This window comes from Heterodontus francisci, chromosome 5, assembly GCF_036365525.1.
Source record: "Heterodontus francisci isolate sHetFra1 chromosome 5, sHetFra1.hap1, whole genome shotgun sequence".
In the NCBI taxonomy this organism is placed as follows: domain Eukaryota; kingdom Metazoa; phylum Chordata; class Chondrichthyes; order Heterodontiformes; family Heterodontidae; genus Heterodontus; species Heterodontus francisci.
The window spans coordinates 164,996,177-165,013,317 of NC_090375.1; the positions used below are offsets into that span (position 1 = coordinate 164,996,177).

At 45.0% G+C, this 17,141-nt stretch overlaps 1 protein-coding gene across 1 annotated transcript in view; it reads right to left on the reverse strand.

Annotated features, from left to right (window-relative positions):
* LOC137369640 (brain and acute leukemia cytoplasmic protein-like) overlaps nucleotides 1–16,810 on the reverse strand; it is a 48,132-nt gene extending 31,322 nt beyond the window's left edge. Inside the window, exon 1 of the mRNA XM_068030974.1 lies at nucleotides 16,621–16,810. Within this exon, the coding sequence (XP_067887075.1) occupies nucleotides 16,621–16,810 (190 nt within the window). The remainder of the gene's footprint in view (nucleotides 1–16,620) is intronic.
* Between the last annotated feature and the right edge of the window lie 331 nt (nucleotides 16,811–17,141).

Here is a 17,141-nt window from a genome sequence, read left to right on the forward strand (position 1 = left end):
TACATTTCTCTCCATTCATGGAACTAAATCCAGTTGAATGTGCATCCTCCCATCTTCGATGTATTCAGGTTTAGTTCACATTATTTGAAGATTTGGTTATTCATTCCTCACTTTCAACTTTGAATAATTAAATGAGAAACTAAACTTAACAGCCTTGTTCTGAGAGTGAATTTGTTTAAGTAACAAGTTATCATTGTTAAAAAAATGTTTTTTTCTATTCAGTTCCTAAACTTTAAACTCTTAATCTGAATAACTTCATGGTTCGTTCATCATCCAATTTTGTAATGTTTTTGTCTGTTATTAAAATCATCGGCTTAAAACATTTTCTTGGTGTTTACAATGGAAGTAACAATTTATCAAAACTTATAGTATAGGTGAATTATAGTAATAATGGTGCAGTGGCAGAATTACTGATCTATCTCATTTCTTTTTACTCTTTTTCTGAAACAGCCAGGATAAGCAAACAAAAAATGCAGCCTCTTCTCTTCTAGATGGCAGGTGTTCTGTCCTCACTGCTGTCATGTGTTAAAAAAATACATGCATCACAAGTAGGCCTTTTGGAACATTAGAAGTTTACAGCACAGGAGCCATCCAATCAGCCCATCGTGTCTTTTGTAGCACAACCTAGAACAACCCCACTGTCCCACTCTCCCCCTATCACCCTGTCTCTTCCTCTGCTTCAAATATTTGGCCAATTCTTCCTTTAAAGTGAGAATGGGAATAAAATTGGTCTTTGGTGGTAATGCAAAACAGGCGATAGTTTTGTCGAATGGAAAATATAAACAAAGTGACTCCTGACAACGCAGAGTGATTGCAGACGTCATCAGTGCATGCGAACATTTGCCAGCTTGCCCGTATGAACCATGCAATGACATCCTCACCCCTCAATAGCCATCTCCATTCACCCGAACAGTATCCCGCTCCCTCCCACCATCCCTGCTTCAATCACTGTTTCATCTCGCTCGACTGCTCGCTCCCCGCCACACTGCTGCCTTCCCTCAGCAACTTGCTCCCCTGCCCCCGCCACACTGCTGCCTTCCCTCAGCCACTTGCTCCCCCTGCCCCCAGCCGCTTCCCCCCCTTAGCTACTTGCTCCCACTCCACCGGTTGCTTCCCCCCCTCAGCCGCTCGCTCCAGGCCTCACCGCTGCTCCCCCCTCCCCTTAGCCGATCGTTCCATGCCACGCCACCCGAAGAAGCAAGGTGGGCTGCGAGGGGTGACGGGGTGATGTGGGAGCGATTGCGGCCTGGAGTGAGCAGCTGGAGAGCGGGGTAGTGGTGGGGCGGTGGGGAAGCGAGGAATGGCAAGGCCGGAGAGCGGGGTGGTAGGGGGGTGGGGAAGCGAGGAGCAGTGAGGCCGGAGCGAGTGGAAAAGGGAAGGCAGCAGGGAGCAAGCGGCGAGAAGATGGGCGCAGGCGGGAGCGGCGAAGAGAAGCGCGATGGCAGTAGGGAGCAGAGAACTGTTGGGGGTGGGATGGAGGTGATGATGGCAACCATTGAGGGGATTTTCGGGTTGAATTTGGTTTTCTGTGATAAATTGAGCAGTGCCATCTTTATTACTGGCAGTTGCCTGAGATGTCGCTGACAGTGGCATTTCAGTGGATGAGGCTGCATTTACGCATGTGTTAGTACTGCGCTACCTAGTGGTTGCATTGTCAGCAAACGCAGCCAAATATAAAACTCCACCTTTTCACGACTTCACGGATGCGTACGATCTGACAGTCACTATCATTATTGTATAGAGTTTCATATTTGACATTCCAACACTGCACAACAAAATACAAAAAGCAGTTCTCCATGTGAGTTAGTTCTTCTCCCTCTCACACAAGAGTTTAAAATCACCTGTACTGACTGTAAAGCTTCTAGTGGGAATAGATCCACTGTATGAATTGGTACAAATTGGTGCTTGATTTGCAATCCAACTAATAGAGGCTATAGTGTTAGCTCCTTAAGGATATTGCAGGAAATATGAAAGATCTATTGTTTCAATAAGAAATGTGGGTCAATTTTGGCTTTTAGGCGGCTGACTAGCAACAAAGAGGCTGCTGTGATTGATTTTAAGGCCCCGATCTCATTTGGATTTGGCTAGTGAACTGTGGATGTCAAGCAGGGACACTGAGGCAGCTCTCCACTGTTTACTTTAAGGAATGTCAGCTGGCTGGGACACTAGGATGAGCCCGCAGGTAGATGCTCGGGGAGGTGGCGTGGGAGAGGTCAACACACAAGGCACATTGGGTGTACTATAGGTCTCGAGGTCTCTCTGTTGGTGTGAGTAGATGGAATTCAGAGGCATGATTGCAGCAGTCTGAGCTTCCACTACAGCATTCAGACCTTTGATGGAAGCTAATGGGGGTGATGGGGGAGTGATGAATTGAGCAGTGAGGCTAGTGGTGCAGTTGGTAGGATGTGGTATTTGAAGATGAACTCACTCACCTTGACAACTCATCTGAGATCATCCTGCATGCATCCAGGTTCTAGGAGCAACGCTCAGGCGACGTCATTACAGGGTGAAGAGTACACTTAAATAGTTTTTTTTTCTTAAATACTGTGATCCAAATTAATTAATTAAATAGAATAGTGATGGCTGGGCAGGTGATGTGTTGCCGCTGTAGTATGTGGGAACAGGTGGACACTGGTGCGATCCACAGTGATCCATCTGCAGCAAGCGTGGGCTGCTCGAGGAACTTTGGCTCAGAGTTGATGAGCTGGAGTCCAAGCTGCGGACATTGCGACACATCAGGGAGGAGGAGAGTTACCTGGACACTGTGTTTCAGGAGACAATCACAACCCTTAGATTAATTACATCCAATATGGACCGTGGTCAGGAACAGGAAGGTGTGACTGCGAATGAGGCAGGTATGGGGATCCAGAATTTAGCTTTGGAGGAGCCTCAGCCACTGCCCTTATCTTGCTCCCAGTGTGGATGAGGACACAGGCTGCAGGGAGGATGAGCAAACTGACCACAGCACCGTGGTTCAGAGTGCCATTCAAGTGGGGGGAGAAAAGAGAAACGTAGTTGTAGTAGGGGATAGCATAGTTAGGGGAATAGATACTGTTCTCTGCAGCAAAGATAGAGAGTCTCGAAGGCTGTGTTGCCTACCTAGTGCCAAGGTTAAGGAAATCTCTTCTGGGCTGGAGAGGAACTTGGAGTGGGAGGGAAAAGATCCAGTTGTCGTGGTCAGGGTAGGTACCAACGACATAGGTAGGACTACGAAAGAGGTTCTGTTGAGGGACTATGAGCAGCTCAGGGCTAAATTAAAAAGCGGAACCTCAAAGGTAATATCTCTGGATTACTACCTGAGCCACGTGCAAATTGGCATAGAGTAAATAAGATTCGAGAGGTAAATGTGTGGCTCAAAGATTGGCGTGGGAGAAATGGGTTCCGATTCATGGGACACTGGCACCAATACTGGGGAAAGAGAGAGCTGTTCCGTTGGGATGGGCTTCACTTGAACCATGCTGGGACCAGTGTCCTGGAGAATCATATAACTAGGGATAAGGCTTTAAACTAAATAGTGGGGGGGGGGGGAGGGTTCAATTGAAGGGAAGTTTAAAAAGTTGAATAGTAACAAGAGAACAGAGGTACAGGGTAGTGAAGGAACACACATTAATCAGAGAGTGACAGGAAGGGACAGAGAATACAAGCACAAGAGTACAGCAGAAATTAGAACCAGAGTAGGTAAAAATGGTAAAAAGTCAAAGCTTAAGGCTCTTTATCTGAATACACGTAGCATTTGTAACAAGATAGATGAGTTGACGGCACAGATAGAAATAATTAAATATGATTTGATAGCTATCACTGAGACGAGGTTGCAGGATGACCAGGACTGGAATCTAAATGTTCAAGGATATTCAACGTTCCGGAAGAATAGGCAGAAAGGAAAAGGAGGTGGGTAGCTTTGCTATTAAAGGAAGGGATCAGTGCAGTTGTGAGTAATGATATAGGTGGAATAGATCGTGATGCAGAATCAATTTGGGTGGAAATAAGGAATAGCAAGGGAAAGAAATCACGGTGGGAGTGGTCTATAGGCCCCCGAAGAGCTGCCTCTCTGTAGGACAAGAAATTAATCAGGAAATAATGGAGGCGTGTAAGACGGGCACTGCAATTATCACGGGTGATTTTAATCCGCATATAGACTGGACAAATCAAATTGACAAGGGTAGCATGGAAGATGAATTTGTAGAGTGCCTCAGGGATTGTTACTTAGAGCAATATGTTGCAGAACCTACCAGGGAACAGGCTATTTTAGATTTGGTATTGTGTAATGAGGGAGGATTAATAAGAGATCTCAGAGTTAAGAATCCTTTAGGGAGAAGCGATCATAACATGGTAGAATTTCAAATTCAGTTTGAGGGTGAGCAACTCAGGTCTCAAACCAGTGTCTTCAACTTAAACAAGGGCAATTACAGAGGTATGAAGAAAGAGTTGTCTAAAGTGAGCTGGGGAAGTAGACTACAGGGGAAGTCAGTAGATGAGCAGTGACAGACTTTTAAGCAGATATTTCAAAACACTCAGCAAACATTTATTCCGGTCGGAAGGAAGGACTCGAAGAGAATGATAAACCACCTGTAAATAACAAAGGAAGTTAAGGAGAGTATCAAATCAAAAGCAAAGGCGTACAATGCGGTGAAAATGAGTGGTAGGCCAGAGGATTGGGAAGTTTTTAGAAACCAGCAGCGGATGACTAAAAAACTAATAAAGAGGGAGAAAATTGATTATGAGAGTAAATTGGCAAGAAATATAAAAACAAACAGTAAGAGCTTCTATGGGTATATTAAAAGAAAGATTAGCTAGAGTAAGTGTGTGGCCCTTAGAGGATGAGAATGGGGAAGTAATAACAAGGAACAGGGAAATGGCAGATAATTTAAACCAATATTTTGTATCAGTCTTCACGGTGGAGGACACTATAAACATCCCAACAATAATAGATGAGCAAGGTGTAAATGGGAGGGAGGAACTTGTAACAATCTCTATCACGAGGAAAAAGGTGCTAGACAAACTGATGGGACTAAAGGCAGACAAGTCGCCAGGACCTGATGGCCTGCATCCAAGGATTTTAAAAGAAGTGGCTGCAGAGATAGTGGAGGCATTGGTCATAATATACCAAAACTCACTGGATTCCGGTAGGGTACCAGCGGATTGGAAAACCACTAATGTGACACCCCTATTCAAGAAAGGAGGGAGACAGAAAGCGGGAAACTATAGACCAATTAGCTTAACATCAGTCATTGGGAAAATGCTTGAGTCGATTATTAAGGAAGAAATAGCAGGTCACTTAGAAAAAAATAATGCAATCAGAGTCAACATGGTTTTATGAAAGGGAAATCATGTTTGACAAATTTGTTAGAGTTCTTTGAAGATATAACAAGCAGAGTGGATAAAGGTGAACCAATAGATGTTGTGTATTTAGATTTTCAGAAGGCGTTTGATAAGGTGCCACATAAAAGGTTATTGCTCAAAATAGGAGCTCAGGGTATTGGGGGTAATCTGTTGGCATGGACTGAGGATTGGCTAACACACAGAAGGCAGAGAGTCAGGATCAATGGGTCTTTTTCAGGTTGGAAATCCCTAACTAGTGGGGTGCCACAAGGATCAGTCCTAGGGGCTCAACTATTTACTATCTCCATTAATGACTTAGAGGAAGGGACAGAGTGTAGTGTATCCAAATTTGCTGATGATACAAAAATAGGTGGGAAGGCATGTTGTGATGAGGACACAAAGATTCTGCAAAGGGATATAGATAGGTTCAGTGAGTGGGCAAAATTTTGGCAGATGGTGTTCAATGTGGGAAAGTGTGAGTCATCCACTTTGGTAGGAAGAATAAAAAGGCAGATTATTATTTTGATGGAGAAAGACTACAAAATACTGCAGTTCAGAGGTATCTGGGTGTTCTTGTGCATGAAACACAAAAGGCTAGCATGCAGGTGCAGCAAGTAATTAGGAAGGCAAATGGAATTTTGGCCTTTATTGCTAGAGGTTTAGAGTTTAAAAATAGGGAGGTCCTGTTACAACTGTACAGGGTGTTGGTGAGGCAACATCTGGAGTACTGCGTACAGTTTTGGTCCCCGTATTTAAAGAAGGGTATACTAGCATTGGAGGCAGTTCAGAAAATATTCACTAGGCTGATTCCTGGGATGAAGGGGCTGTCTTATCAAGAATGGCTGAACAGGTTAGGCCTTTATTCACTGGAGTTTAGAAGAATGAGAGGTGATCTTATAGAAACATATAAGATTTTAAGGGTGCTCGACAGGGTAGATGCTGAGAAGCTGTTTCCACTAGTGGGGGAATCTCGAACTAGGGGACATAGTTACAGAATAAGGGGGCAGACATTTAAAACTGAGATGAGAAGGAATTTCTTCTCTCAGAGGGTAGTGAATCTGTGAAGTTCTCTGCCTCAGAGAATTGTGGAGGCTAGGTCACTAAATGTATTTAAGGAGGAGGTAGATAGATTTTTGAAATCTTGGGGAGTCGAGGGTTAGGCAGAGCAGGCCCGAAAGCGAAGTTGAGGCCTGGGACAGATCAGCCATGATCTTATTGAATGGCGGGGCAGGCTTGAGGGGCTGAATAGCCTACTCCTGCTCCTGTTTCTTATGTTGTTATGTTCACTCCTGGTATTGACCTTTGCTGCTACTTGCTCCCACTGCCTCCTGAGTATGTGTCTGAAGACCTTCTTTCCAACCCTCTCCACCCCATGGATACAGGACATCTCTCCTCCTTTTCGCCTCTTTCACCAATGCCTCCAGTGCAGCTTTTGAGAACCTTGGTGCTCACTCTCTCACATGTTCATCCATTCCTCAAGGTATCACAGCACAGATTCAGTTTTCAAATGACTCCCACTACTTTTTGCAGCCACAATGTACCTCCCCATTAAGTGGGGCAGGCTGCCTTTAAGTAGCGCTAGGCAATTGCGATATCAGCCGACAGCCCACCCACCTCCGATGCAGGCAGCCAATGAACAGCAAGGGTGCACTGACTGCATTCAGCAATCATGTACGTGCTGCCTGCAACACGATGAATGGGCCTGAGTTTATCACAGGTTAGATTAGAGATACAGCACTGAAACAGGCCCTTCGGCCCACCGAGTCTGTGCCGAACATCAACCACCCATTTATACTAATCCTACACTAATCCCATATTCCTACCAAACATCCCCACCTGTCCCTATATTTCCCTACCACCTACCTATACTAGTGACAATTTATAATGGCCAATTTACCTATCAACCTGTCGTGGTTAAGGTTAGTCGTGGGTTAAACCCAATCCTTGTACCCTGTTTTTGGTGGTTAGCCAATTTCTTCCCCATCTCAGTAAACCAACAGCAATTTTGTATGAAATTGACATTCACTATTTGGAACAAAAATGATCCATTTCAAATTGAGTGAGTGATGAGATTTTTGATAAATTAGTTTGGAGAATTTTTAATTTAAATTATAGAAAATGATAATTTGGAGAGAAGAAAACGATGCATGCAGATAGAAAACTGCTCAAAGGTATCAGGTGTATTACCATCCAAATATCAATGTACTTGTCCAGCTATCTCTGAGTCAAGTTCTGGATGTGAATAACAGGCTATATTGAGATGAAAGATAAGCATTATCATACACACAGCTAAAGGAAATGATTGTCGACAAATGGAACAAAATATCCAGCAATCTCAACATGGACTATTCTGATTTATATCAAAATAATAAAGTAATGTGCTTAGGCACTTAAGGAAGTTGAAATATTTACTTGAATAGATCTTTATGAAAATGTAAAAGGAAAAAAAATTACATTATTAATGTTCAAGTCTATCAATTTGAAGAGAACAATTGAGCCTTGACTGTGTTAACCTTTAGTTAGTTCCAAGTTTCAATATCAAATGTGTGCACTAATCCAGTTACAAAGCAGTGAGGTCCTGCCAGCCACATGTCTTTACATGCATGGTGTAATTATGTAATTGACTGTGCTGTTATGATAGATGCTGCAGTTACATTAGGCACAGCACTTTTCATCTGCAGCAATATTGAAACTTTCCTCTCTTTTTCATCAACATACTCCTGTACAAATACGCATTAAATGTAACAATGGCAGGGGGTGTTTTGGCTCAATGTTGTGCACATGGCAGAGTTACAGAATATAGGTTTTTGCACATGTTTCCATGTACAATAACTCCCCAATCTTAGTTAAGCAATCAGAGGATGAGTCTTAACATTACTTCTAGTAGATGGGTCAACAGTTGCCAATGGCTGAAGTCTGTAAATGGCTTACTTTCTCTGTCCTGGGAAGTGCCCTATAACATGTGAAACAAAACTGGGGAAGAAAAAAAACTGCGCATGGAGTGGGTGAGGGAGGGAAACATAGAGGGTTAAATTGGATAGCCCCTGAAAACAGGAACGGAGATTGTGATTAACCTGCACCTGTTAATTGCAATGCAGGCAGCACACCAACTTTGTGGTGCCTACTCATTTGAATAATCTCTCCATCCTGCCAGTGCTAACCGCACTGTTCATTGGCTGCACACATCAGGAGGGGGCCAATATTGTGATTGGCTAGCAACAGTATAAGCTAGCCTGCACTGCTTAAAACTAGCCTACACCTCTTAATGGGGAGGTGCGTTTTGATTGAGGCAGGTGCTGGGAGTTATGGTTGAAGTGGAGTTGAGTGAGAAGATTAGCCGTGATCTTGTTGAATGGCAGAGCAAGCTCAAAGGGCCAAATGGCCTACTCCAGCTCCCATTTCTTATGTTCTTATGTAAGAGAATCTGAGTTTTGAAGCTTGAGGAGCTGCTGGAATCACTGCAGTGCATCTGGGAAGCTGAGAGTTTCCTCAAAAGTATGTTCCAGGATGTGGTCACCCCTCAGCTCCATAAAGTGTGGGAGGTGAGGGAATACGTGACCACCAGACCAGGTAGGAGGAAGACACAGGTGGTGCAGGAATCTCCCAAGCAAGTGGCACTTGTTAACTGGGTTTCAGCTTTGAATACCAGGAAATGTGACTAATCCTTGGAGCACTGTATTAAGAATCAAACTCCCGGCATCATGGGAGATTTGACAGTGCATGGCGGGGGTTGGGGTGGGGTGGGGGGTGGTACAAAGGAGTTGAAATGCAGTGGTCATAGGGGATTCGATAGTTAGCAGCGTGGACAGGCATTTCTGTAACCAAAAATGTGATACCTGAAAGGTATATTGCCTCACTGGTGCCCAGGTACAGGATATTCTGTAAGGAGAAGGAGAACAGCCGGAAATCATGGTCCATATTGGAACTAATGACATAGGTAGAAAAAGTGTTGAAGTCCTTCAGGCAGAGTTTCAGGAGCTAGGAAAAATGATTAAAAAATGGGAACTCAAAGGTAGTAGGCTCAGGATTGCTCCCAGTGTCATGAGCTAATGAGATTAGTAACAGGAAGATAGTGCAGGCAAATGCGTAGCTGGAGAGCTGGTGCAGAAGGGTGGGCTTCGGATTGTTAGGGGTTTGGGGGGGAAGCAGCACCTATACAAAATGGATGGGTTGCACCTGAGCAGAGCTGGGACCAATGTTCTCGCTAAAAGATTAACTAGTATGGTTCGGGGTGTAGTTGGGGGGGGGGGGGGGTTGGAAACGGGGGTTTGGGTTGTGGGTGTAGCGGGTTAAAGTAATTTGGCACAGAGAAGTGAACCAGAACATAGCAGGGGGGGCAGAAATGAGATTGGAGGACAGAGAGAAATAAACAGCAGTAAAATTAGAAATATCCCAAAACTTGCAGAGACCAGATTGAGGAAAATAGCAAAAGTGATGAAGGAGGTATTAATGTGTATATACGTCAATGTCTGTAGAGTAACTAATAAGCTTGGTGAGCAGCAGGCACAAATTGCTACATGAGATTAGGACGTGGTTGCATTATCAGGTCAAACAAGGCCAGAAATGGGTTATTAATATTCCTGGAATTCAGGAATGATCGGGAAGAAAAAGATGAGGGGGGGGGGGGGGGTGGGGAAACGTGGCAGTATTGATTAAGGATGATGTTACAGTTCTAAATAGAAAGGATTTACCAGTTGTTTCTCGGACTGAACAGTTTCAGCCCATAGACTATAACTCCAATTTTTCTGCATTACTTACCTCCAAATGTCAGGGTTCAATTATGTCATTGGGGCCCTAAGTGGGGGTCCTGTAGAAACTTGATAAGTATGGCAGCTTGCCTGGATTATTGGAATGAGGCCCAATGACCAATTTCTGGCTTGGTCAAAGAGATAGGTTTTAAGGAGGATCTTAAAGGATGAAAGCGATATGGAGAGGCAGAGAGGTTTAAGAAGGGAATTTCAGAGCTTGGGGCCTAGACAGCTGAAGGCATGGTTGCCAAGGATAGCTGAAGGAAGTTGGGGATGGACAAAAGGTCAGGTGTTCTGATGGGGCTGTAGGTTTGGAGAAGATTACAGAGATAGGGAAGAGTGAGGCCTTGGAGTGATTTGAACACTAGGATGACCAGTGCTCCACCACTTCAACTCCCGCTCTGACCTCAGCTTTGTACACTCTTCCAAAGAAGCTCAATGAGCTCAATGGAAGCTTGAGGAACAACTAATCTGTTGCTTAGGCCCTTTACAGCCTTCAGGACTCAACAATGAGTTCAACAATTTAAGATCAGAATCAGCGTGCCCATTTTTTGGACAGCAGGTTTTGTAATGATTCTGCTTTTGCCATTTACAACACTTCTAGACCTATCTTTTGTTTCTTTATTTGTTCCATTACCACCCTTTTTGGATTGAACCATCATAATTTTTGCCGTTTCTTCACTCCTGCCTTCCGCTCATCACAGAGTTTCCCTTGTTCTTTCCATCCCCCCTGTCTTTCCCTGCCTTTCTACTTGCTTAAAACCCGTTACATCTGTAACTTTTGCCAGTCCTGATGAAAGGTCACTGAGCTGAAACAATGCGCTAAGTTTTAACTGAAAGAAACAGGTGGGTTTGGGTTGGGGAGGGGATTAAAGCGTCAGAAATCTGTTTCCTGACCTGAGCCCGCCTCCAATTTGCCCATTTCCAGTTTTAACTGAAGCAGGAAGTTGGGCAAGTGAGCAACCCAATCCAAGGAGCAGGGTTAGTACTTTAAATATGATAATGAGGCTGTGAGCCTCATTGTCATTCAGGTTTTAAACTGGGTTTCCTGAACCATGGCCAGGCCCTGATCCCTCCTTCCTCTCCACCACCAGGCCCCGATCCCTCATCCCTCTCCACCACCAGGGTGGTGGGGGGAGGGGGAATCAGGGCTTGATCGTGGTAGTGAGATCTGGGCCCGGTGGTAGAAGGATTGGGGCCTGGTGGTGGGAGGGTGGGAGCGGTGGGGGAAAGGATCAAGGCCTGGTGGTGGTGCTGGAGGAATCAGTCCTGGAGGTGGCGGGGAGGGATCAGGGGAAAATATAATGGATGGAGGGCTCTTTCCAGCGAGTAATCTGTTTGTGGGAAGGAGGTGTTGCACACACTGTCCTCAGCTGAAGTTTGCCTGGATGAGAGCATTGCAGGATTCTCTGCATGCAAGTCTGTGACTGGGCATATCAGAGACACCTCTACATCGTCATCTTCTGATGGGCCTTCCCCTCTTTATCCTTCCTCTTGTTTGACCGCGATGGGATTATTCCTTTTTAAACAGTGGTTGTGCTAACCACCTCTGAGTGTTTTAACTTTTACTTTTACTGTGATTGTGAAAGAACCAATCAGACAGGATTTCTTGTGTTTAAATAAGAAAGAGATAAGTTTATTACACATAGCACTTTAACCCTGATTTAAAAGTACTAAAAACAAATACACCAATCACATGAACATTCACACAAGCATCACACACACACACAAATAGATAACAGAGGGAAAAATAGATTTGTTCTAAAAACAGAGAGTGCCAGAAATACTCAGCAGGGCAGGCAGCATCTATGGAGAGAGAAGCAGAGTTATTATTTCAGGTCAGTGACCTTTCATCAGAACTGACTTGGGGATCGGATTAAAGTCCAGAATAAATGGAACCTAAGTACACAGCCTGTGCAGTGGATGATCCAGTAGCTGTCCAGCTGAAGCTGTATTCTTAAAGTCCTCTCTGATCAAAGTGCACTTTGTGGTTGACCTGCTTTGCTCAGGCTTTTCTTGAAGGCAGAATTGTAGTTGTGTCTCTTCCCGTGCAGCAGTCTGTCGGCTTGGAACAGTCCACAGTCGCAGACGGTTTTCAAACGTGATGTATTCTGGGAAGATAGAGAGAGAAAGGGAAGCCAACAGCTTTCTCGGCTGCTGCAGTCTCAGTTTCTGCTGGTCTCCTGTCCAAAGGAAATAAAACCAGTTTCCCCCTGAGATGGACAGACGGTCACATGGCTGCTCCAGGTTTTCTGGAACCTTCTAATGAAACTCAAGGTTAGGAATTGGCTCCACGTGCCCCAAGATCCCAATTTACACTTGGAGGGGTTTGCTCTTTCAAAGTCAATATGTTAGGATTGCCTTGACTGCCATGCTAATGAAGCCATTTCAGATAATTCAATCACTTAGAGCAAACCTTTGTCCTGGGGCAATACTGATCAAATCTCTGGATCCAGGTGGATTTTTTGAATGTGAAAAGGTGTATCAGATGCAAATTGCGGTGGCCATCTTGGTTGCTATTTTTTAAGTTACTGTGGGATTTTTTCCCGTTAAAAGTCTAATGTAAGTTTCCAACCAATGAAATTAATATTTCTCATTTGGCATGGGGATTTTCTTAACAAAGCACACTCCCAGAGCACTCAAGGCACTGGAACTGGATTTTCCATTGTGGTCCTGATCATGAGATGGCTCCAATTGTACCTCACATGTCCCTCTGAGCTGGAGCTATACACTGTGAGGAGCCAGGTCTTCAGCAGGTACCCCTTGTCACCCAGAAGACATCCACTCAGGCTGTGTGGTGGTGTGATGAGCTGAGGCATCCGAGACTGCAAAAGGATAAAGTCAATCACCATATCTCCCTGGAATCTCTACACAGACCTGTAGGAGGAGGTGGAACCCCTTTCAATTCACAGATATATCTGGCTGTACCGATGGAGCCTTGATTGTTGCATGGAGGAAGTCAATTATGCCTTGGACCAGAGGAAATCCTGCCAGAAAGGTGAAGCCTACAGCCCTCTGGGCTCAACTGGCCGCATCCATAATGAATTTAATATACAGTGAGGCCCTCCAAAACAAGAGATCCCATCACCAGGCTGATGCAGTCTGGACTGCGAATTGTCAGATCCTGCAGATGTCAGTAGCTGAGCCCTGGAATGAACCGGCACAAAACAATTGTGGACTACAGTCATCTTGACTGCCACAGACAATGGGTGCCCCCCACCCTTGGTGCCCCCCCCACCCCCCGCTCAAACTTAGGTCTTCCTCCAGGAGGGCACAGAGGTTAACCACCACCTGATATGAGAGCCACAGCCTTCTGAGGCACTGCTGCTCTGAGGAGTCAAGGAAACTGACCATTGACCTATAAACCCATGTGCTAAGGGGAACGCCTTCTTCTCGGTGCTGCCCTGTGGCCATTTTCTCTGTTACATCCAGATGCCTCCTCTTGCAGTTGCTGTCCCTGATGCTGTAGCTGCTGAGCTGAAGGACATTGCAGTCCCTCCTCACTGGTCCACCCTACTTCCAAATATGTAGACCCCAGGTCTCTGTATAAACTCACAGGCTAAAAGGTCTACCGCTCTGTATAGGTGTTCAATTCTCCTAAATGAAATGGCACTAAGTTAGTTTTGTCAAACACTATCTGTTCGCCTGAAGGAGTTGCTCCCGATAGCTCTGGCCTTTGACTATGGCTGGCTTATTGCTTGCTGCTTTCCTCCTTTATACTCATGATTTCATGTCCATTTCAGCCCTCAATGACATCCCATTGTGCACTCGCTTACTCTAACTTGCCAAGTTACCAACACAGCATGTGACTGGTGCACCATTTTTTGTTATTATCCCAGCCCGCCCACACTGATACAGCTTCCAATGACCTGGGAAAATCCCACCCAAAACTTCACAGCATGGCGGGATGCCACATTGTGGGCTGGATCTTGTGGGCGAGCTCAAAAAATGGCCACAAGCCGAAGAGAATCCGCGATCTCCTGCACAGCAGCTCATTTAAATAGCTGGGGCAGCCCCCCACCCCCACCAATCACATGGAGGGGATGGGCTGTCTGTCCCCAGCAATGGTGTCAGCTGAAATAAAAACAAGAAATGCTGGAACCACTCAGCAGGTCTGGCAGCATCTGTGAAAAGAGAAGCAGAGTTAACGTTTCCGCAGAAGGGTCACTGACCCGAAACGTTAACTCTGCTTCTCTTTTCACAGATGCTGCCAGACCTGCTGAGTGGTTCCAGCATTTCTTGTTTTTATTTCAGATTTCCAGCATCCGCAGTATTTTGTTTTTATAATGGTGTCAGCTACCTGTGCGCAGACGCTGGCACCATTTTTAAAGGTTCACCCCTTCCCACCATCCCCTACATCCATTATGTTTATTTGACCCTGCCCCCCCTGCAGAAAATATTAAATCCTCTCCACTCCCCACCAGTGTGGTGCTGCCTTTCCCTGGAAGGACAGGGAATTGAAGGCACGGGAGTGCCGGCCGGCGTGCCAAAGATTGCAACGGGCCCGGAAGATTGAAGGTAAATCTATTTAAATGTAGTCATTTTATTAATTGAAATATTTAAATTCAGGTCCTGTCGCCCAGTGGTGGAGGGGCTGCCACGCAGGAGGATCAGGCCGGGCCCTGCCGGTGTCGAGATCCATGGCGGACCTCTTCCCAACCCATCTTCATGCCCCCCCTCCCCCCACCCTGCCATGGATCACAACGTCGGGGGCTTGGTAAAATCCAGCCGTGTGGGTTCCCCCCAAATTTCTGACCAACCTATTCGCTGCAGGTCAGGCCAGTAAAATTTCTGCCCATTAACTCAGTTTCTCTCTCCACAGATGCTGCCTGACCTGCTGAGCATTTGCAGCAGTTTCTGTTTTCATAGTAACTTGACCCAGCTCTGTCCACACTGCTCCAATGCAGAAAATCTTTACCTTTTCTATGTAAGTTTAATGTTCTTGAAATTTTGCTCTTGATAATGTTATATACAGAGAACCCTCAATGATAACCCCTTTACACATTGACAGACTTGCTGTTCGTTCCAGTATTTTCTGCTTCAGATATAAATGTTGAGTATGTGATATCATCCGTGTATTGCAGGACAAAAAATGTTAATTGGGGTGAAAGAGGTTTTGGCCGATAGTGCAAAAATTGTAATTATAAATTGGCAGCGGTTTTACACCCGACCTGATTATCAGTGTAAAAAATATTGTCTGAAATGTTAAACGGCCTGCCGATTCGCTATTGACCACGTTCACTCGAACATAATTTGAAAATATTGGGGTTAGATTTCCAACTTGCTGCCTTGGTCTAGAACTAGAATGGCCGCCTATTGTCGGAAAGGCCTGATATGCCTTCCATACTGATATGGGCAGTTACTGAGTGGATTACCAGGAGGGGATTTAAATCAGTAACCTTGTTTAAAAAAAAAGACAGCCTTGAATATATCTTGTTGAAAAATAACCAGCCTTGGATATAAGTGGTTAAAGAAATTCAAATATTGTATGTGTAAATAGAAATCTCATATACCAATAACATTTATAAAGGAATAGCCATTCTGAACATTGAATTCATGTGAAAAGGCTTAAAGAACCAAATCTACATTGTCCCAAATGATTTTTAAAAAAAATACCAGTGACTCGATGATGTGCTGCCGTTCAGACCTTACACTGGCAACCCATCAATGATGATAGCATCAACATTTATTTACCTTTGATCAATGTCAGTCTGAAATGGCCGTGCTTTATTTAAAGACTGGTACAGTAACCATTAGCACCCAATTTATCAAAATGATTAAAAAAAAGGATTCGTCAAGTTCCAGATTGTTCCCCTCCCCCGTTTACTTCAAAGTATGATATATGGTCGACGTTTGGAACTGAATTACCTAAACTATCATTCTTGGCAACTGTAGCACATTAGCGACAACTGCTGTGACAGCGCAGAGTGTGTTTAAAGATATGTTTGAAGAAACACTCTCCTTCCCGGAACACATCCTATACTTGTATGAGAAGGAGCCCCCACGGTTTCTCCTCAGCACCATTCACACACCGCCACTAAAACTTTCCATTCAGTTTAGGAAGAGGGAGATTTGACTGATGGAAGTGAGCTGGGAAGCCAGCCTAGCGGTGTTGCTATAGAGACCAGACACTTCAAGCAAGCTGGGTTTGTTGCAGTTTCTTCATGTTGCAAAATAATCTTCCCTCGGTGAATTAGATAGCAGATAGCTTTGGAATATTTGACCGGTTCTTCACTATTAATTACTCCGACCTTCCAAAACACATACAGATGATGCTCAGTAACAGCGCAGGAATAAAGTGCTGCCAGAAAGGGCAGACTGCTTAACTAAAACGCGGGTATTGTGTTAGATTATATAGTTACAGCATGTGGAGGAAGGAAAACGGTGGCAGCCGTGAGCTTTACTAAACTCCCCCCGGCTGGTAACCCTCATATTCGGGCTGCCCTTGAATTACTGGCAGCGCCAAATGTAAGGAATTTGCACACCACTGCCAAGGCTGTGATCGCCTTCTCAACACCACCCACCCCAAACCCCCAAACGCAGGGCTACTTACTGGAATACACATGCATAGAGCCCTTATCCAAAGCACTGGGTTCGCTCGCGTTGTTGGTGCATCCGTTAGAAATGATGGGCAAAGGCGCCTCTGTGTCCGTGTTCGTGAGCCACGTTGATTCGGTTTCTCTAGTCCAGCTTTCATAGTACCTGGGCTCGATCGTATCAGCCCGGCTTCCACCACAACCCATCCTGTAATTCTTTTCTCCCCACTCCCTCCCTTGGTTATTCCAATGTGCAGATTTGCAGCAATATCTTCCTGTTCTCAGTTTAATTCACTAATGTGGGCCGAATTAGGGCACGGCTAATTGATCCGCTGAAAACCCACAGGAAAGCATTCTCAGTGTGTCGGGGGCACCTGGGAACTATTGTTTGGTAGCAGTGTCTGCAGGAGCTGCTTGTGGCTCCTGATACCTTCCTGCTGCTGCTTGCCAGAAACAGTAGCCTGACGTCAGGGATTGCGTGCTCACACACACAGCAAGGAGTCATCTTCAATCCCTGGAAATGGGAATCAAGCACCTT